The following is a 21792-nucleotide window of genomic DNA, read 5'->3' on the forward strand; positions in this document are numbered from 1 at the left end:
ATGGCTGACCCTGTAAAACAACATATTTTAAATCAAATGTATCGGTCGCAGGTGTAGCGAAATGCCACCGCTGCAGGTGACAATACAAAATTAAAACCTATATTTCATAGCGATTTAAATGGTACAATGATGCTGTACACAATGAATTGCTTGTTTTGTCACATAAACTGAAATTAGGCAAACATTATAGAATTCTAACAACCAGGTAATGGCAGGGCGATTTCTGCCATTGATGATTCTGCTTGTGGGATGATAACCACCCCTCTGAGTGACGCTGAAGGAATAGCGTGGTGGGTGGGGGGGTGCAGCCTGCCAATTTAACAATAAGAGCCGGTCCGGCTTTCGTTGACCAATAGGAAGACTGAACCATCGTTATGCAATTTGGTGTGGGACCCAAAAAAATTATTATTATTATTATTTTTTTTTTTTTAACATTGTGAAACCCTATCATTTCATTATTACTGCAGATATATTATGGACATTTTCTGAAATTACTATACAAAAATAAAATATGATGGTTACCATCATGACGTTCTTACATTTTAGTCATTTAGCAGACACTCTTATCCAGAGTGACTTACAGTAGTGAGAGCACACATTTTCATACTGGTCCCCGGTGGGAATTGAACCAACAACCCTGGCGTCGCAAGCCCAATGATCTACTAACTGAGCTACACGGGACTATGACCCAAAAAGTAGGTGAGGAAAACATACCTCCAGCAGTTGGTCCCCGTACTCCAGCCGCGCTTGGTGTGCAATGCTTCCTGCAGTCACCTTGGACACGAACACACCCCCATTCTCCCCACTCACTATGGAGATGCCCAGCGGTTCTGCCCCCTTCTGTACCGTCACGTTACGGGGCTCCTCCAGATAGGGCCTTTTAGGAGACCAACAGAAAGAAGAACATTCCAAAACTTAATACTGACTTAGCGTCATACTGTAGATGACACCACACACACACACACACACACACACACAAAACCCATCCCGTTAAAACATCCTCATGCAAGAAGTGGTTTTACTTTGGCACAATTTTGAAATAATACTAAATATCAAAGGCCAATGAAAATGATAAGGGAAAATACTGACTAGCCTGAATGTGAATGCCTCCTTCTGTTAAAGCATATTACAACACAGATATAAGCTGCGCATACAAAGGATGTTCCAGCCAGGCTCCAGATCATGTTCCAATCATGCGATCAGACAAAATTCAACAGCATCGACATGCAATTTTAAGGAACTAGTGAAAAGCACTGAAGACACTTTAAAGGAATATAATGTGTATTTTCTCTTATGTTATAGCTTAGTCTCAACATCTCACGAAGGACTCAAATGCAAAGGATTAGCGTTGCAAAATTCCAGGAAGTTTCAAAGTGGCACAAAATACTTTTTGGAATTCATGGGAATTTACATAGAATTTACAATTCGGGGAGTTTAAGCACACTGATTGCTTTTCCCCTTATTCTTATATGCTTCCTGTCATCAATTGAGCCATATTACTTAAAGCATTCCAAATAAAACAGGCAGGTACTTTAACAGTGTTAGAAAAATCAAGACTCAAGAGGCACCCATTTCTGCGTGCCTGACTAGTGTAGAACAAACCTCAAGCTCCGTAATGAGGAGAACCTGGGCCTAACAGTCAGAGGCAGGCGGAGAAAGGATCTGTTATAGAACAGATATCTAGAGCAGAGATGAAGCGAGGGAGGGAAGAGAGATGGGATAGGGAGGAGAGGGAAAGAGGGGGAAAGACAGGGAAAGAGGGAAAGGGGGAAATACAGGGAAGAAAATCCCACAGAGAGGGTGAAGAGGGAAAGAGGGCGAGGAGAGGAACAGAGGGAAAGGGGAATAGAGGTAAGAGAAGAAAGAGGGGAAGACGGAAAAAGAGTGATGAGGCAAAGGGGGGAAAGCAAGAAAGGGAAAGGGAGCGAAGAGAAAAATCACACAGAAAGAAGAGGATGCAGGTAATATTGCAGTATTGCAGGTAATATTCAGAGAGAGCTCCAGATAGACAAGGGGGAAGAAAAGACAGTTTACAGATAAAGTGATAGAAGATGGAGCCGTGCCTGCCACAAACGACGTGGGACACAGCTTCCAGACAGTGATGTTTACTGCATCACTAACACTAGATCAGCATCCACTCACAGACAGACAGACGAGAGACAAAGACAAACAGAAGAGAGACAGATGGGATGTATATATCAACATGTTCCATTGACTAATGAGGCAACAGGTAACAGTCAACGTGATGGGGGATGGTACCTCAAAGCAGGTGTGTGTGTGTGTGTGCGCGCGTGTGTGTGTGTGTGTGTGTTAGAGTCCTGCATCGGGTCGGAAACCCACGCTTCCCCGCGGGTGACCCGCAAAACAATCCCCTGGCGGGTAGAGTGAAAACATTCTTTCAACCCGTGGGTGGGCTCGCGGGTTCAGAACAATTATATTGCGGGTCGGAAAGGTCTTAAATCAAAATATATCGATTTTTTTAACAAACCCAGGAGCTTGTTGTGTTGCATTGTGTTGCGAATTCCATTCTGTGAGTGGTGAGGCAGGCAGTAGGCTACCAGCCACGCAGGGAGAGCGTGTAGAGCAGGGACTGTCTCTTTGTGTGGTGCTGAAACATTCTAATTTGTCCACGTGCAGAGCTATGTTCCGTCCCGCCACCCCACGTGACAATACATTGACATGTTTTCTTTCCCTAGCTAGCCTAGCTCACTTGAAAATGGCTAATGTAACCAGATAAATAAGAAGATGGGTTATGATGGTGGGATACACCATCGTGGAAACAGGTGCTGGTTAGGAAGGATTTTGGAGTCACTGTAGACAAGGAGAGCAACCCGGTAGATGGGTAGCTTACACAGCCTGCAAAAAGTACCCGGAAGGTATTTGTTTCCAATAATTCTGTTCATTATCAGTTTGTTCATTTAGACCATATGCAGATCATATAGTTTAAACGGATGCAGCTGGTGAAAGTTTGAGTATAGCCAACTAAATGCATGGATTTTTGTAGGCTATATTAGATTCTGGGAATTGTTCATTTAAGTTCCAATTAAACGATTTGATTATCTGAAAACATATTGAATGTAGAGGTATTGTTTTGTATGTCGGCTATGGGCTTTCATTAGGTAAGAAGGCTAATTAGAAGTCGATTTGATTTGTCAATGTGCTGCATCGCATTATGAAGGAAATAAAATATTGGTTTCCTTTTATTCAAATGTTGAATAGACATGCAGACAAATTAATTAATGCAGGGAAGGGGAATAATAGCCTACTACTCTGGAGTCATAAAAACAATTAAATGTACATTATTTTGCAGGTCACAGATCAGCTCTCGAAACAATGCTATGCGGGTGGGTCGGGTTGCAGAGAAGAATCTGTCCTGATGTGGGGTTAATGGGTGGGGCTCGGAATTGATGTAGCCGGGCACGGGGCAGGTGTGGCTCCAAAAGAACTGACCCATGTAGGACTCTAGTGTGCTGATGCGCGTGTGCATGCTCGCACGTGTGGCTGTGTGTGTGTGCTTTCGCGCTGTGTGTTTGTGCGTGCATGTTTGCACCTGTCCTTCCGTTGGTCCCCTATTAAAGCAGGGCTGACTGATATCCTGGGCTGGGTGGCGCTGGTGGAGATAGAGCTCTGTGATTGGCTGCTGGCAAAGGATGCTGTCTCTAGATTGGCGGGGGACATGGGAGGAGTGGAGTGGGACAGAGAGCTGCACTCTGAGTGGGACAACGACCCTGGTGGGGGGGACGGCGAGAGGAGGGTGACATGGTGGAAGAAAGGAGAGGGAGGAGAAACTAAGTTACTCATAGGTTATTACTGTGTCGTAATCCATTTGCCCATGTACTTTCTAGGTAAATAACTGCTACTTTTGTTACCACACAAAAATAATTGAATCCCTTCAAATACATTCCTGAAAATCTATTCAATACATACATTCATAATTCAATAAGCTTACTGTCGGAGGAGTGTAAATATGACCCCTTGTAGCAGCAAGAGACATAGACAACCTACCTCTACCACACCCTGCAACAGACCGTGGGTATCGAGTAGGGGGGATTTTAATACGCTCGTGCCGGAAATGTAAATTACCAGAGGAACCTGTCAAGATCATAAACAGACGGAGGCGAGTTACCAGTAGTAACATACAGACTAACAGTAATAACAAACTCTATCTTAGCGCGGTAAGACAATTGAAAATCTAACATGTTAATATCATTCATGCCATGAAAGACCATACACTGATTGTAACGATAGTAAAAGCACTGCATGTATGATCCCGTGTGGCTCAGTTGGTAGATGCATGCAACTCCAGGGTTGTTGGTTCGAATCCCAAGGGGGACCAGTAAAAAAAAGTTTGAAATGTATCCACTCACCTCTGTAAGTGGCTCTGGATAAGAGCGTCTGCTAAATGACTAAAATGTAAATGATTGCTGTGCTCATAATTTAAAAATCGAATTATCTTCAACTGAATAAAGTATTTTATTTTCTATTCAATCATTTATTTATTTATTCATTCATTCATTTGTTCGTTCACTGACCCAGTCTGGTACTGGAGGGCAGGGAGTTGGTGCTGTGTGGTGTCTGGCTACAGGGCGATGAATCTGACGTTAAGTCACCAGACCGCTTGTGGCTCAAATCCAGGCTCAGACGACCTTGGTGCTGGGGACTATAGGAGAAGAACACAGTCATCAGATTCATGCAGCCAATTATGACATGTCTATGTTGAGCTATATTGTAAGATCTAGACCATTAAGAACATTGTTGACATTAAGTTTATGTTTTAGTTACTGCCTTCTAATCATGGACTGATTCAGACCTGGGATACCTGGAATTGGCTTGGAATTGAGGAGGGGTATCTACCTGGGGTGAGAGTGTGAGTGGTTGCCTGAGGTGGGTGCAGGAGGACAGTTGTGGTTTGTGTGAACATCATGGCTCCAGGCGGTGTAGACTGGGTTCCTCATCACAGCGGTGACAGCAGGACATGGGGCTAGACCTCTGTGTCCGGGGTCTGGATGACCAAAAACAAGGACATTTACATTTTAGTCATTTAGCAGACACTCTTATACAGCTCTTATATGTTATACGCAATAAGGTAAAAAAAGACCCGATCACAATCATCACAATTCAAAAGAGACGCTATCTGTGAAATCAGGGCCAGTAAGAGTTAAGAAAACAGGAAATGAAAGAGATCAGGTGCAATATCACACCTGCACTGAAACACAGTGGAGAAAATAAGATAAGAAAATGCATCTTTAATGATAATCTAATAGATAGCCGTAACAGGAGACGTACGTGCGGTCATGGTGCTGCTGTATCCTGGTGGTACCAAAGGCATGCTGTAACGATGAGAGCGCATGGGAGAGAAACGCACCAAGTCCACCGGCTCTGGAGACGCCTCGTCGTTAGAGAAACTCTGGACGTACAGTAAACACGGACAGGAACCATCAGCTCTAGTAACACGCACTGACACTACATGCAGCGTATGGAAAACGCAGGAGTTTATTGCATAGTGAATATTTGTTGCGTGTAATGGCAAATCAAGAAGAATATCAACATCGTACCAAAAGGAAACTTGGAAAGTTTGGCTAAGCACAGCCACAGGGCTCAATTAATTAATCAACCAAACAACCAATCAATAAATCAACCAATCAATCAATCAGGAATGTTAATTACCTGGATAGGGATGTGGATGTGTAGAGGGGTCATGTTCCGGCGTAATGCAGGGGCTGATTTGGGACGGTACCTTCTCCTGTCCAGCTCCTCCCCCCTCTGCCTGCTGACATCCTCATCACATGACTTCCTGGAGCTGATGATTGGCTGCATCCCCTCTCCAGGAGGGTCTATGTAGTAAATTTGCTTCTCACTGTCCCCGTCTCTGTCACGATTTTCTCTGTCTCGGTCCCTCTCTCTGTCCCCATCTCTGTCCCTTTCCCTATCTCTGTCTCTCTCTCTGTCTCGACCCTCCAGCCCCCCCCCCTCTTGTTGTTTGCCCACCAGGGGTAGGCCACCTGGGGCCTGGCCCGGGATGATTGGAGGGGTGCCTGTCCCTGTGGTGATGGTGGAGTCCGAGGCAGAGCTGGTCTGCTGGCGGTGTTTGAACCTGAACGAATCGCTCCTCTGAGGCGGGGTGGGAGGGGTCTGCCCTATCCCCACCCCTGGCCCCACCTCAGACTGAGAGTCCTGCGGGGAGTGTTTTGATAGCTGGGACAAGGAGAGGTAGTCCAGTTTGGAGGACGCCTCGGGCCGTTTGAAGGTGTCTGCGTCGAAGATGGACTTCCTCTGCTTGGGCTTCTTATAGATGGAGAGCTGGGCACACTCGAGGATGGACGCGCCCACCAAGACTTTAGGCCAGGTGCCTCCGCTCGGCTTCTCTCTCTCTGGAGTAGTGGTGTGTCCTTCCTCTCCTCCTCTGTCTCTGTCTCCTCCTCTGTCTCTGTCCAGCAGCGTGCTCTGAATAGAATATAACCCCAGGGTGGAAATTGATATGTTACAGTCTTACACACATTACAGCACACATCAAAAACAATAACTTTCAGGAGCTATTTAGAAGAAAAAAATACTTGACATGCATCCATTCCTCCCCCTCCCTCCAACCATCCATCCATTCCTCCCCCTCCACATCCCTCCAACCATCCATCCATTCCTCCCCCTCCCTCCACCTCCCTCCAACCATCCATCCATTCCTCCACACCCCTCCAACCATCCATCCATTCCTCCCCCTCCCTCCACACCCCTCCAACCATCCATCCATTCCTCCACACCCCTCCAACCATCCATCCATTCCTCCCCCTCCCTCCACACCCCTCCAACCATCCATCCATTCTTCCCCCTCCCTCCACATCCCTCCAACCATCCATCCTTCCCCCTCCCTCCACATCCCTCCAACCATCCATCCATTCCTCCCCCTCCCTCCACACCCCTCCATCTATCCATCCATTCTTCCCCCTCCCTCCACACCCCTCCAACCATCCATCCATTCCTCCCCCTCCCTCCACACCCCTCCATCTATCCATCCATTCTTCCCCCTACCTCCACACCCCTCCATCTATCCATCCATTCCTCCCCCTCCCTCCACCCATCCTTCCAAGACCAACCTGCAGGGTAATACAGTCGGAGGCCACAGGGGTGAAGGTGAGAGGTCGTCTGCTGTGTGACTCCCCTCTCCTGTAGCAGTAGTCCTGGTGGGGCTCTGGGGACCCCAGTGGCCCTGAACTAACTGGGCTGTGCTGCAGACAGCTCTCCCTGTGGGACAGAGAGCGGGAGTACATGGAGCTACTGGAAAACGGCTTGTGCTGGCAGACGGAGCCACCTCTACTGTTGTTGTCTACTGCTACAATGTCACTATGACTCCTGTCTTTGTTGGGATGGTTGTGTCTCTCTCCACCACTGGAGCCAATATCAGGGCAGAACATGTCTGTCTGGGTAGAGCTGTTGTTGTTCTTGGACTTCCGGGAGTGCCAAGAGTGGAGCGAGCGGCAGTTGGAGGTCTTCTCTGATGCGTCTCGCAGGTTTTCAAAGATACTCTGGCCGGAGCAACTCTGAGGGAGCAAACAAGAGGTCACTCATTTCCACTCAGGTTATTCATAGTGCTGAAATTTGTGACCCGGGAAACGTTTACAGTGCATTCAGAAAGAATTCATACCCCTTGACTTAATCCACATTTTGTTGTGTTACAGCCTGAATTAAAAATGGATTTCTCACCCATCTACACACAACACCCCATAATGAACTCTGGCAGCAGGTAGCCCAGTGGTTAGGAGTTTTGGGCCAGTAGCCGAAAGGTCGCTGGCTCAAATCCCAGAGCCAACTAGGTGAAAAACCGGTTGATGTGCCCTTGAGCAAGGCACTTAATCCTAATTGCTCCAGGGTTGCCATCAATAATGGCTGATCCCTGGCACTGACCCCTCTCTCAGTGGGATTTGCAAACAAATACGTGAAATAGGACAAAGTAAGCCCCACCTAATTATCTTGTAATAACAAAGTGAAAACGTGTTTTTATACATTTTCACAAATTGATTGAAAATGCCATACAGTAATATTTCATTTACATAAGTATTCACACCCCTGAGCCAATACTTTATAGAAGCAACTTTGGCGGCGATTACAGCTTTGAGTCGTCTTGGGTATGTCTGTATCAGCTCTGCACATCTGGATTTGGGGATTTTCCCCCATTCTTCCTTGTAGATTTTCTCAAGCTCTGTTAAGTTAGCTGGGGAGCGGCGGTGAACAACAATCTTCAAGTCTTTCCACAGAGGTTCAATAGGATTCAAGTCTGGGCTTTGGCTGGGCCACTCAAGTACTTTCACATTCTTGTTCAGAAGCCATTTCAGCGTTGCTATGGCTGTATGCTTGGGGTCATTGTCCTGTTGGAACGTAAATCTTCGCCCCCCAGTGCAAGGTCGTTTTCACTCTGAAGCAGGTTTTCATCAAGGATTTTCCTGTATTTGGCTCCATTGTTCTTTCTATCCTTACCAGTCTCCAAGTCCCTGTCGCTGAAAAACATCCCCATAGCATGCTGCTGCCACCACCATGCTTCACAGTAGGGATGGTGTTAGCGCTTTACATTCAGGCCAAAGAGTACAATTTGTGTCTCATCAGACCACAGAATCTTTCGCCTTATGCACTCAGACATTCACGTGCCTTTCTGAAAACTCCAGGCGTGCTGTCATGTTGCCTTTTTCTTAGCAGTGGCTTCTGTCTGGACACTCTCCCATAAAAGCCAGATTGTTGAATTGCTGTACAGACTGTTATCCTTCTGACAGGTTCTCCCATCACAGCCAAGGAACTCTGAAGTTCTTGGGTTCTTGGTCACCTCCCTGACTAAGGTCCTTCTTGCCCGGTTGCTCAGTTTGGTCGGACAGCCAGCTCTAGGCAGAGACTAGGTAGTTCCATATTTGTTTTCAATTTCCCAATGATGGAGACCTCTGTCCTCTTGGAAACTTTGAACACTCTAGAAATTGTTTTATATGACTCTTCACAAATATATCTCTACAGACAGTTCCTTGGACTTCATGGTATAGTTTCTGCTCTGACAAACTGTCAACTGTGGGACCTTATACATACACGTGTGTTTATTTCTAAATCATGTCCAATAATTGAATTGGTCACAGGTGGAGACCAGTCAAGTTGTAGCGACATCTCAAGGATGATCATAGATTCACCTGAGCTCAAATTAGAGTGTCATAGCAAAGGGGTGTGAATACTTATGCAAAACACTTTGTCATTATGGGGTATTGTGTGTAGATGGGTGAGAAAAAAATAAGGGGAATAAATACTTTCTGAAGGCACTAACTGTTTAAAAAAAAATTGAGGAAACATTCATGATTATTACTTTCCCATTATTGGCAGGTAGAGTACATGCCAATACGGGTTACTATAACTTAATACCTCAGCTTAATAGACCAAATAAACTTTGTAATTATATGAACCAACCAGTTCCAATACAATATTTCACATTTTCTCAGCCCCCATTACCAGCTCAAGATATTCATTCCACAGCTCATGCTAATGAAGATATCCCTAATGGCATCCTATTCCCTATATAGTGCACTACTTTTGGCCAAAACCCTGGTCAAAAGTAATGCACTACATAGGGAATAGTGTGGCATTTGGGACTCAGACAGCCTTAACTCACCTTGATGAGAGAGACGCTGAGAGCATCTCTGCAGCTCCGCAGTAAAGCTTCACACTCGGACAGTGACTTGTTATCTAGTGCAATTCCATTTATCTGTGGAGGGGAAATGAGGTCAGCACATCGTATCAAAACAATGCTATAGCAGGGAAGCAAGCAGGCCTTCACTTAAACACTCCCAAGTCCCAAATGACCTCCTATTCCCTATGTAGTGCACTACTTTTGACTAGGGCTCTGGTCAAAAGTAGTGCACTATATAGGGAATAGGGTGCCATTTCAGACGCAGACCAAATGATTTATAAATGAATAGAGTCACCAAGGTAATAAGCATGCAAACTGTCTGGGGTCCATGAATGTGTTATGAAATGCAATTAAGATACGATGATGCAAAACTACAAATGGGAGAATCGGGTTGGTCATAAACAACAAGCTGAGATTTGCATACAAATATATATTATTAACATGTGACCATGTATTTACAATATAGGTCACTTTCAACTTAGGTCATATACAAGCCTTCATAATAATTTTATTTATTTAACCTTTATTTTAACTGGGAGTCATATTGAGACCCAGGTCTCTTTTACAAATGAGCCCTGCAGAATGCAGAAATACACACATCAAAAATCAAATGCAATCAATAAACGAATATACAGTACCAGTCAAAAGTTTGGATAATTCTACTCATTCAAGGATTTTTCTATATTTGTACATTGTAGAATAATAAAGAAAACATCAAAACTATGAAATAACACATATGGAATCATGCAGTGACCAAAAAAAGCTTTCCATACTTTTGGCATTTTCTCAACCAGCTTGACCTGGAATGCTTTTTCAACAGTCTTGAAGTTCCCACATATACTGAGCACATGTTGGCTACTTTTACTTCACTCTGGGGTCTAACTCATCCCAAACCATCTCAACTGGGTTGAGGTCAGGTGATTGTGGAGGCCAGGTCATCTGTTGCAGCACTCCATCACTCTCCATCTTGGTCAAATAGCCCTTACACAGGCTGGAGGTGTGTTGGGACATTGTCCTGTTGAAAAACAAATGATAGTCCCACTAAGTGCAAACCAGATGGGATGGCGTATCGCTGCAGAATGCTGTGGTAGCCATGTTGGTTTAGTGTGCCTTGAATTCTAAATAAATCACTGACAGTGTCACCAGCAAAGCCCCCCCACACCATCACACCTCCTCCTCCATGCTTCACGGTGGGAACCACACATGCGGAGATCATCCGTTCACCTACTCTGCGTCTCACAAAGACACGGCGGTTGGAACCAAAAATCTCACATTTGGACTCATCAGACCAAAGGACAGATTTCCACCGGTCTAATGTCTATCGCTCATGTTTCTTGGCCCAATCAAGTCTCTTCTTATTGGTGTCCTTTAGTAGTGGTTTCTTTGCAGCAATTCGATCATGAAGGCCTGATTCACGCAGTCTCCTCTGAACAATTGATGTTGAGATGTGTCTGTTACTTGAACTCTGTGAAGCATTTATTTGGGCTGCAATCTGAGATTCAGTTAATTCTAATGAATTTATCCTCGGCAGCTGAGGTAACTCTGGGTCTTCCTTTCCTGTGGCGGTCCTGAAGAGAGCCAGTTTCATCATAGCGCTTGATGGTTTTTGCTTCTACATCTGCATTGCTTGCTGTTTGGGGTTTCAGGCTGGGTTTCTGTATAGCACTTTGTGACATCGGCTGATGTAAAATGGGCTTTATAAATACATTTGATTGATTGATTGATTGACTGATTGATTGATGAAACTTTACACGTTCTTGACATTTTCTGACTGACTGACTTTTATATTTTAAAGTAATGATGGACTGTTGTTTCTCTTTGCTTATTTGAGCTGTTCTTGCCATAATATGGACTTGGTCTTTTACCAAATAGGGCTATCTTCTGTATACCACCCCTACCTTGTCACAACACAACTGATTGGCTCAAACGCATTAAGAAGGAAATAAATTCCACAAATGAACTTTTAACAAGGCACACCTGTTAATTGAAATACATTCCAGGTGACTACCTCATGAAGCTGGTTGAGAGAATGCCAAGAGTGTGCAAAGCTGTCATCAAGGCAAAGGGTGGCTACTTTGAAGAATCTAAAATCTAAAATATATTTTGATTTGTTAAACACTTTTTTGGTTACTAGATGTGTGTTATTTCAGAGTTTTGATGTCTTCACTATTATTCTACAATGTAGAAAATAGTAAAAAATAAATAAAAACCCTGGAACGAGTAGGTGTGTCCAAACTTTTGACTGGTACTGTATAAATATTAAATACAAAGAAAATATAGATATACAAAAAACGAAATCATACAAAAAACACAATCATATATATTCATGAAGTATGAGTACTAATCTAGGATTAGGTCCCCACCTAATCATTCATTTTAATCTAAAAGGCTAAACTGATCCTAGATAAGCACTCCTACTCAGATACGTTTTATGGATACAGGCCCAGGTTTAGTAGCAAAACAATATTAGCTTTCATAATAAAAGCAGGTGTAATGTGATACGTACAGCGATGAGTCTATCTCCGACCGTGAGTGAACCCTCCTTGGTTGCTGGAGAGCCCGGAGTGACCCCAGCTACAAACACCCCACACTCCAGCCCTATACCACTGGCTGGAGGAGACAGGGAGGATAACGTCATGACTTCAGCACACACACATTTCATTATCCTCCTCCTCGTCACAATCGTCATCATCAATCTAGCGATGGATACTGATCATACAATGACAGAAGTTTCACATTTTGCATTCCATCCAAAAATGGATGTCAAGTGCTTGGGCAGGGCGATACACACTAAGAAAAGAGGGTTCCTCAAGGGTTCTTTGGGAAGAGTGATGGTTCTATGTGGAACCATAATGACTCAAATAACCCTTTGAGCGCTTCAATGATTCTTTGCAGTTCAGAAAAGGGTTCTTTGCTCTTTAAGTGACAATTCAAATATAGGGGCTCATTAGAATATTTTGGGCCATGGTTTGCTCACAGCTCTTTTGGTGAAACCGTGAGTGAGAGTGTCATTCCAGTTGATCTAATGCGTTGTTTATGATATTACATGTTATATATGACAATGCCCAGTGACAGTGTCTTGTGAAAGACTGGCCTATGGCCTTGTGTCAACTGAGAACTGACGTCTAAATCTGGAGTTCTCAAACCTCTCCTAGCACACCTGATACAACTTGTCAATTAACACAATAATAACACCTTTGGAATTTTAATAATATAATAAGTCTAACCAGAAAAAAGAACCCAGCATTGTTCTTCAAACTGTTTTTTGTAGAAACTTTGAGATTGAGATAAAGGTTCTGTAAAAGAACCATTAAAAAGAGCATAAAAAAAGGCATCAAAAATGGTTGTAATCATAGCAGAATCATTTTTGGTGCCCTTTTTTTTTAATAGTTCGTTATAGCACCATAAAGGTTACATTTTTAACCTTATGAGCATGCTTCTTTATAGAACATTCAAAAAAAGAGTTCTATATAGCTCCAAAAAGGGATCCGCTATGTTTACAAGTCAAAGAAGACTTATTTGGCACTTATATAGAATTGTACCTGTACACAGCCAATCTGTAAATAGCACACCCCACTACCTCATCCCCATATTGTTATTTATCCTCTTGCTCTTTTGCACCCCTGTATCTCTACTTGCACATCTGTCACTCCAGTGTTAATGCTAAATTGTAATTATTTCGCCTCTATGGCCTATTTATTGCCTTACCTCCCTAACCTTACTACATTTGCACACACTGTACATAGATTTTCCTATTGTGTTATTGACTGTGTGTTTGTTTATGTGTAACTCTGTGTTGTTGTTTTTGTCGCACTGCTTTGCTTTATCTGGGCCAGGTCACAGTTGTAAATGAGAACTTGTTCTCAACTGGCCTCCCTGGTTAAATAAAGGTGAAATAAAAAACATTTTAAAAAGGCATTGCTGTATATGAGTAATACCTTTGTATCCTGTGAGGTTGATCTCAATAGGAGTGATTAAGCGTCCTCCCATAGATTTCCTCCTGCGGACCACCATATTGATCACTCCTTCTCCGCTCAGCACCGCCTTCAGAACCTGCTTCCTGTCCTTATTGGTCAGGTCCACATTGTTTATCTTCAACAGCCAATCATTCACTCTGTAGAGAGAAGCGCAAACAATAATTTACTTTGTAGAGAGAAGATGCAACCAAGGAGAACTGTAAACAGTGGATGATTAATAATAACAATAAGTTTTTCAAAAGTAGGAAGAAGGCCATTAAGTGTGATTTACCTTAGCCTTCCTTCAGCAATACCTCCTCTGTCCACCTTACTCACAAATATCCCACAGTCTCCTGGTAAATATGGCTCATTTATCCCCTCGGCAACGTCAAAACCAAGTGCTTTTAAATCCATGTGCTCCTGAAATAACGTAAATAAAGCATTACTCTTTCCTCATTAGAAAGGCACGTCTGATCTAAAATGTGTCCATGTCTGAATATTACTACTGTTTTACTACTGTATTCATTCTTTGTGGTTCAATTCGATTTGGCAATAGCACAAAGTAATGCATGTGGAAGTGGCCAAGGTAAATAGCTTGGTGAGCGCTAAACACTTACTCTGTTTTTCTCAAACTCCACAACTTCCGTCTCCCACTCCAAAGAGTCTGTGTCGATGGCTGAATCGTGTGAATTATGAGCCATCAGCTGACGAAAACTGGCCTCCTTTTCCAACTGGTCTTCAATCCTTTCTCTGTAGAAAGAGAGAGAATCTTTGAAAACAACCTTTACATTTGAAGACAAACTTGTACATGTACAGACAGCCAGTCGTTAGATACACATTTCAACCACTAGGTGGCAATAAAACCTGGTTGTAAATAATACTGTCAGAGCACCAAAACCCACAGTACTTCAAATCAAGTTACAGAACTGGCAAAGTTAAATAATAGGGTTCTATTCCTCTGTACTGTAAATCGTTTTCAGAGGTGTATATTCTGATGTGGATTGATGGAGAAATGGATGGATGGAGGATATGGAGGGATGAATAACTCACTTGAGCTCCTTAAGTTCACGTGACGCGTCATTTTTCTGTTTCCTGGTATCATCTAGGTTTCTCAAGGCATCTGCCAGGTCGCTCACCGCTCGGTCCCTCTCTCTCCTCAGGTTGTCACATAACGTTCTGACAGACACACACACAGGACGTCATCTTTATCTATTTATTCATTACCTTTCAAGCTTGTCCCATTTTCTGTAAATATCCAATAATCACCCACTCTTCTCTGGAAATTTAAGACCGAGCCTTTCAACACTTGTAAATTTTCGGCACTGGCCACTGATCCTTGAGTCTTCAATATCGATATAAAGTGTGTTTCTTAGCGATCATCCTGTTGGCTTCATGACAGGTTCTAGGGGCCACGTGCTATGGGATGCAATATGTTTCTCTCTATTTATTCTCTCTCTACTCACCGAATACTCTCTCTCTCTGCCACTATCTTGTCTCTCTCCTGAAAGGCCCAGTCGCGTCGACACTTAGCCACCTCTGCTTCCTGCGTCGCCTCCTTCAGCTCCTGAGACATGGCTTCGTACTGCTTCCTCAGCACCTCTATCTCCTTGTTGGCCCGCTCCATGTCCAGGGTTGTCGAGTCTTGTTTCTGATGGGGAGGAAATGGGTGTAGGTTGAAGTTGCCCCTAGATGCTGATCCTGTGTCAGTTTAGTACCCCCCCCACTAATGGTTAAGATACGATTGGGGGAGGGGAAGATACGATTGGGGGAGGGGAAGATACGATTGGGGGAGGGGAAGATACGATTGGGGGAGGGGAAGCTTATCCTAGATCTTTACCTAGGAGAAACTTCACCCCGGAGCGAGGAAATACACAACTATATGACATATTGTTTTTATGACCAACTACACTCAGTGGCCAGTTTATTATGTGTACACCTATCTAGTACTGGGTCGGACCCCCCTTTGCCTCCAGAACAGTCTGAATTCTTCAGGGCATTGGAATGTTGCTCAATTGGTATCAAGGGACCCAACATGTGCCAGGAAAACATTCCCCACACCATTACACCACTGCCACCAGCCTGTACCGTTGATATCAGGCAAGATGGGGCCATGTACTCATGCTGCTTACGCCAAATCGCAATCGGAACCGGAATTCCTCGGACCAGGCAATGTTTTCGTGAACGGGGTGGTGGAACTAATAAACTATATATTTCAAGCACACAAGTTCTTTCAGTTGAAAATATTAGGTGAATGTGTTTCCTCATAGGAAAACTGGAATTGAGAGTTAATATTTCAATTCCAACTTCCTGATTTGATTGAACTGAAAATGGAATTGACCCCAACTGACTTGTTGTGTAACATTTTGTTTGAGTGCATCCTATGGATTAGATTATAGATTTGGCTGTGAAGTGGGACAGACAGGGATGTGACGGCTGGTTGTACTTTTTTCATTCCAGCTTTGCTCACTGTGCTGTGCCCTTTACCCAGCGTAACCCCGCCAAGCAGGTGCCACATAGCAGGGGATTCATAAAAGATTATCCAGCCAGCCACCACGATGGCAGCAGGGAATCGGACCATTTTAAAGACAGACAGACACAGACAGACACAGACAGACAGACAGACAGACAGACAGACAGACAGACAGACAGACAGACAGACAGACAGACAGACAGACAGACAGACAGACAGACAGACAGACAATTCTACCACAGTATTTCTGCATCCCAAATGGCACCCTATTCCCTATATACAGCGCATTTGGAAAGTATTCAGACCCCTTGACTTTCTCCACATTTTGTTACATTACAGCCTTATTCTAAAATGGATTAAATACTTTTTCCCCTCATCAATCTACACACAATACCCGATAATGGCAAAGCGAATACAGTTTTTAGAAATGGTAGCAAATGTATTCAAATTTTTAAAAAACAGACCCTTTGCTATGAGAATCGAAATTGTGCTCAGGTGCATCCTGTTTCCAGTGATTATCCATGAGATGTTTCTACAACTTCATTGGAGTCCACATGTGGTAAATTAAATTGATTGGACATGATTTGGAAAGGCACACACCTGTCTATATAAGGTCCCACAGTTGACAGTGCATATCAGAGCAAAAACCAAGCCATGAGGTCAAAGGAACTGTCCGTAGAGCTCCAAGACAGGATTGTGTCGAGGTACAGATCTGGTGAAGGGTACCAAAAAATGTCTACAGCATTGAAGGTTCCCAAGAACACAGTGGCCTCCATCATTCTTAAATGGAAGAAGTTTGAAACCACCAAGACTCTTCCTAGAGCTGTCCGCCCAGCCAACTGAGCAATCGGGGAGAAGAGCCTTGGTCAGGGAGGTGGCCAAGAACCTGATGGTCACTCTGACAGAGCTCCAGAGTTTATCTGTGGAGATGGGAGGACCTTATCTGTGGAGATGGAAGGACAACCATCTCTGCAGCACTCCACCAATAAGGCCTTTATGGTAGAGTGGTTAAGCAAGCAGTGTGGCTTGGCAGGGTTGTGTTTCGGAGGAGGCATGGCTCTTGACCTTGGCCTCACCCGACTCCATGTGGGAGTTGCAGCGATGGGACAAGACTGTAATTACCAATTGGATATCATGAAATTTGGGATAACAATTTATTTTCTTAAGATTCTCTGGTCTGATGATTGAATTCTTTGGCCTGAATCTGGAGGAAACCTGGCACCATCCCTACAGTGAAGCATGGTTGTGGCAGCATCATGCTGTGGGGATGTTTTTCAGCGGCAGGGACTGAGAGACTAGTCAGGATCAAGGGAAAGATGAATGGAGCAAAGTACAGAGAGATCCTTGATGAAAACTTGCTCCAGACCGCTTAAGTCCTCAGACTGGGGCGAAGGTTCACCTTCCAACAGGACAATGACCCTAAGCCCACATCCAAGACAACGCAGGAGTGGCTTTGGGACAAGTCTCTGAATGTCCTTGAGTGGCCCCGCCAGAGCCCGGACTTCAACCCGACCAAACATCTCTGGAGAGACCTGAAAATAGCTGTGCAGCGTCGCTCCCCATACAACCTGACAGAGTTTGAAAATCTGCAGAGAAGAATGGGAGAAACTCCCCGAATACAGGTGTGCCAAGCTTGAAGTGTCAAACCCAAGATTCGAGGCTGAAATTGCTGCCACAAGTGCTTCAACAAAGTATTGAGTAAAGGGTTGGAATACTTATGTAAATGTGATATTTCTGTTTTTTGTTTTTTTATGAATTTGCTCAAATTTTGCTTTGACATCATGGGGTATTGTGTGTAGATTGATGAGATAAAAAAATTTTTGAATCCATTTTAGAATAAGGCTGTAACGTAACAAAATGTGGAAAAAGTCAAGGGGTCTGAATTCTTTCCGAATGCACTGTAGATATTCAGTAGAAAATAGAACATTTGTGGGCAGAACTGAAAAGCGTGTGCGAGCAAGGAGGCCTACAAACCTGACTCAGTTACACCAGCTTTGTCAGGAGGAATGGGCCAAAAATCACCCAACCTATTGAGGGAAGCTTGTGTGTGGAAGGCTACCTGAAACGTTTGACCCAAGTTAAGCTATTTAAAGGCAATGCTACCAAATACTAATTGAGTGCATGTAAACTTCTGACCCACTGGGAATGTGATGAAAGAAATAAAAGCTGAAATAAATAATTCTCTCTACTATTATTCTGACATTTCACATTCTTAAAATAAAGTGGTGATCCTAACTGACCTAAGACAGGGAATTTTTACTAGGATTAAAACTGAGTTTAAATGTATTTGGCTGAGGTGTATGTGTATGTATACTGCTCAAAAAAATAAAGGGAACACTTAAACAACACATCCTAGATCTGAATGAAAGAAATAATCTTATTAAATACTTTTTTCTTTACATAGTTGAATGTGCTGACAACAAAATCACACAAAAAGAATCAATGGAAATCCAATTTATCAACACATGGATGTCTGGATTTGGAGTCACACTCAAAATTAAAGTGGAAAACCACACTACAGGCTGATCCAACTTTGATGTAATGTCCTTAAAACAAGTCAAAATGAGGCTCAGTAGTGTGTGTGGCCTCCACGTGCCTGTATGACCTCCCTACAACGCCTGGGCATGCTCCTGATGAGGTGGCGGATGGTCTCCTGAGGGATCTCCTCCCAGACCTGGACTAAAGCATCCGCCAACTCCTGGACAGTCTGTGGTGCAACGTGGCGTTGGTGGATGGAGCGAGACATGATGTCCCAGATGTGCTCAATTGGATTCAGGTCTGGGGAACAGGTGGGCCAGTCCATAGCATCAATGCCTTCCTCTTGCAGGAACTGCTGACACACTCCAGCCACATGAGGTCTAGCATTGTCTTGCATTAGGAGGAACCCAGGGCCAACCGCACCAGCATATGGTCTCACAAGGGGTCTGAGGATCTCATCTCGGTACCTAATGGCAGTCAGGCTACCTCTGGCGAGCACATGGAGGGCTGTGCGGCCCCCCAAAGAAATGCCACCCCACACCATGACTGACCCACCGCCAAATCGGTCATGCTGGAGGATGTTGCAGGCAGCAGAACGTTCTCCACGGCGTCTCCAGACTCTGTCACATGTGCTCAGTGTGAACCTGCTTTTATCTGTGAAGAGCACTGGGCGCCAGTGGCGAATTTGCCAATCTTGGTGTTCTCTGGCAAATGCCAAACGTCCTGCACGGTGTTGGGCTGTAAGCACAACCCCCACCTGTGGACGTCGGGCCCTCATACCACCCTCATGGAGTCTGTTTCTGACCGTTTGAGCAGACACATGCACATTTGTGGCCTGCTGGAGGTCATTTTGCAGGGCTCTGGCAGTGCTCCTCCTGCTCCTCTTTGCACAAAGGCGGAGGTAGCGGTCCTGCTGCTGGGTTGTTGCCCTCCTACGGCCTCCTCCACGTCTCCTGATGTACTGGCCTGTCTCCTGGTAGCGCCTCCATGCTCTGGACACTACGCTGACAGACACAGCAAACCTTCTTGCCACAGCTCGCATTGATGTGCCATCCTGGATGAGCTGCACTACCTGAGCCACGTGTGTGGGTTGTAGACTCCGTCTCATGCTACCACTAGAGTGAAAGCACCGCCAGCATTCAAAAGTGACCAAAACATCAGCCAGGAAGCATAGGAACTGAGAAGTGGTCTGTGGTCACCACCTGCAGAACCACTCCTTTATTGGGGGTGTCTTGCTAATTGGCGTGACCCTGGACAACACCCTGTCGTTCTCCACTAACATCAAGGCGGTGACCCGATCCTGTAGGTTCATGCTCTACAACATTCGCAGAGTACGACCCTGCCTCACACAGGAAGCGGCGCAGGTCCTAATCCAGGCACTTGTCATCTTCCGTCTGGATTACTGCAACTCGCTGTTGGCTGGGCTCCCTGCCTGTGCCATTAAACCCCTACAACTCATCCAGAACGCCGCAGCCCGTCTGGTGTTCAACCTTCCCAAGTTCTCTCACGTCACCCCGCTCCTCCGCTCTCTCCACTGGCTTCCAGTTGAAGCTCGCATCCGCTACAAGACCATGGTGCTTGCCTACGGAGCTGTGAGGGGAACGGCACCTCCGTACCTTCAGGCTCTGATCAGGCCCTACACCCAAACAAGGGCATTGCGTTCATCCACCTCTGGCCTGCTCGCCTCCCTACCTCTGAGGAAGCACAGTTCCCGCTCAGCCCAGTCAAAACTGTTCGCTGCTCTGGCACCCCAATGGTGGAACAAGCTCCCTCACGACGCCAGGACGGCGGAGTCAATCACCACCTTCCGGAGACACCTGAAACCCCACCTCCCCCCCCCCCTTAAAGGATTTAGATGCACTATTGTAAAGTGGTTGTTCCACTGGATATCATAAGGTGAATGTACCAATTTGTAAGTCGCTCTGGATAAGAGCGTCTGCTAAATGACTTAAATGTAAATGTAAAATGCCTATAATTTCCACCTGTTGTCTATTCCATTTGCACAACAGCATGTGAAATTTATTGTCAATCAGTGTTGCTTCCTAAGTGGACAGTTTTATTTCACAGAAGTGTGATTGACTTGGAGTTACATTGTGTTGTTTAAGTGTTCCCTTTAATTTTTTGAGCAGTGTATATATATATATATATATATATATATATATATATATATATATATATATAACTCAGCAAAAAAATAAACGTCCCTTTTTCAGGACCCTGTCTTTCAAAGATAATTAGTAAAAATCCAAATAACTTCACAGATCTTCATTGTAAAGGGTGTAAACACTGTTTCCCATGCTTGTTCAATGAACCATAAACAATGAATGAACATGCACCTGTGGAACGGTCGTTAAGACACTAACAGCTAACAGACAGTATGAAATTAAGGTCACAGTTATGAAAACTTAGGACACTAAAGAGGCCTTTCTACTGACTCTGAAAAACACCAAAAGAAAGATGCCCAGGGTCCCTGCTCATCTGTGTGAACGTGCCTTAGGCATGCTACAAGGAGGCATGAGGACTGCAGATGTGGCCAGGGCAATAAATTGCAATGTCTGTACTGTGAGATACCTAAGACAGCGCTACAGGGAGACAGGATGGACAGCTGATCATCCTCGCAGTGGCAGACCACGTGTAACAACACCTGCACAGGATCGGTACATCCGAACATCACACCTGCGGGACAGGTACAGGATGGCAACAACAACTGCCCAAGTTACACCAGGAACGCACAATCAGTGCTCAGACTGCCCTCAATAGGCTGAGAGGCTGGACTGAGGGCTTGTAGGCCTGTTGTAAGACAGGTCCTCACCAGACATCACCGGCAACAATGTCGCCTATGGGCACAAACCCACCGTCGCTAGACCAGACAGGACTGGCAAAAAGTGCTCTTCACTGACGAGTCGTGGTTTTGTCTCACCAGGAGTGATGGTCAGATTCACGTTTATCGTCGAAGGAATGAGCGTTACACCGAGGCCTGCACTATGGAGCGGGATCGATTTGGAGGTGGAGGGTCCGTCATGGTCTGGGGCGGTGTGTCACAGCATCATCGGACTGAGCTTGTTGTCATTGCAGGCAATCTCAATGCTGTGCGTTACAGGGAAGAAATCATCCTCCCTCATGTGGTACCCTTCCTGCAGGCTCATCCTGACATGACCCTCCAGCATGACAATGCCACCAACCATACTGCTCATTCTGTGCATGATTTCCTGCAAGACAGGAATGTCAGTGTTCTGCCATGG

At 44.8% G+C, this 21792-nt stretch overlaps 1 protein-coding gene across 3 annotated transcripts in view; it reads right to left on the bottom strand.

Annotated features, from left to right (window-relative positions):
- LOC115153541 (disks large homolog 5) overlaps positions 1-21792 on the bottom strand; it is a 120263-nt gene that overhangs the window by 12472 nt on the left and 85999 nt on the right. For all 3 annotated transcript variants that reach the window (XM_029699106.1, XM_029699105.1, XM_029699104.1), the window contains exons 12-26: positions 15066-15250; positions 14653-14778; positions 14220-14352; positions 13895-14022; positions 13585-13760; positions 12153-12256; positions 9629-9721; positions 7089-7532; positions 5668-6444; positions 5287-5407; positions 4855-5002; positions 4533-4660; positions 4006-4092; positions 3551-3728; positions 715-877 (exon numbers count right to left, since the gene is read on the bottom strand). In XM_029699106.1, the coding sequence (XP_029554966.1) occupies positions 715-877; positions 3551-3728; positions 4006-4092; positions 4533-4660; positions 4855-5002; positions 5287-5407; positions 5668-6444; positions 7089-7532; positions 9629-9721; positions 12153-12256; positions 13585-13760; positions 13895-14022; positions 14220-14352; positions 14653-14778; positions 15066-15250 (2991 nt within the window). The remainder of the gene's footprint in view (positions 1-714; positions 878-3550; positions 3729-4005; positions 4093-4532; positions 4661-4854; positions 5003-5286; positions 5408-5667; positions 6445-7088; positions 7533-9628; positions 9722-12152; positions 12257-13584; positions 13761-13894; positions 14023-14219; positions 14353-14652; positions 14779-15065; positions 15251-21792) is intronic.

This window comes from Salmo trutta, chromosome 18 (assembly GCF_901001165.1).
Source record: "Salmo trutta chromosome 18, fSalTru1.1, whole genome shotgun sequence".
Taxonomy (NCBI): domain Eukaryota; kingdom Metazoa; phylum Chordata; class Actinopteri; order Salmoniformes; family Salmonidae; genus Salmo; species Salmo trutta.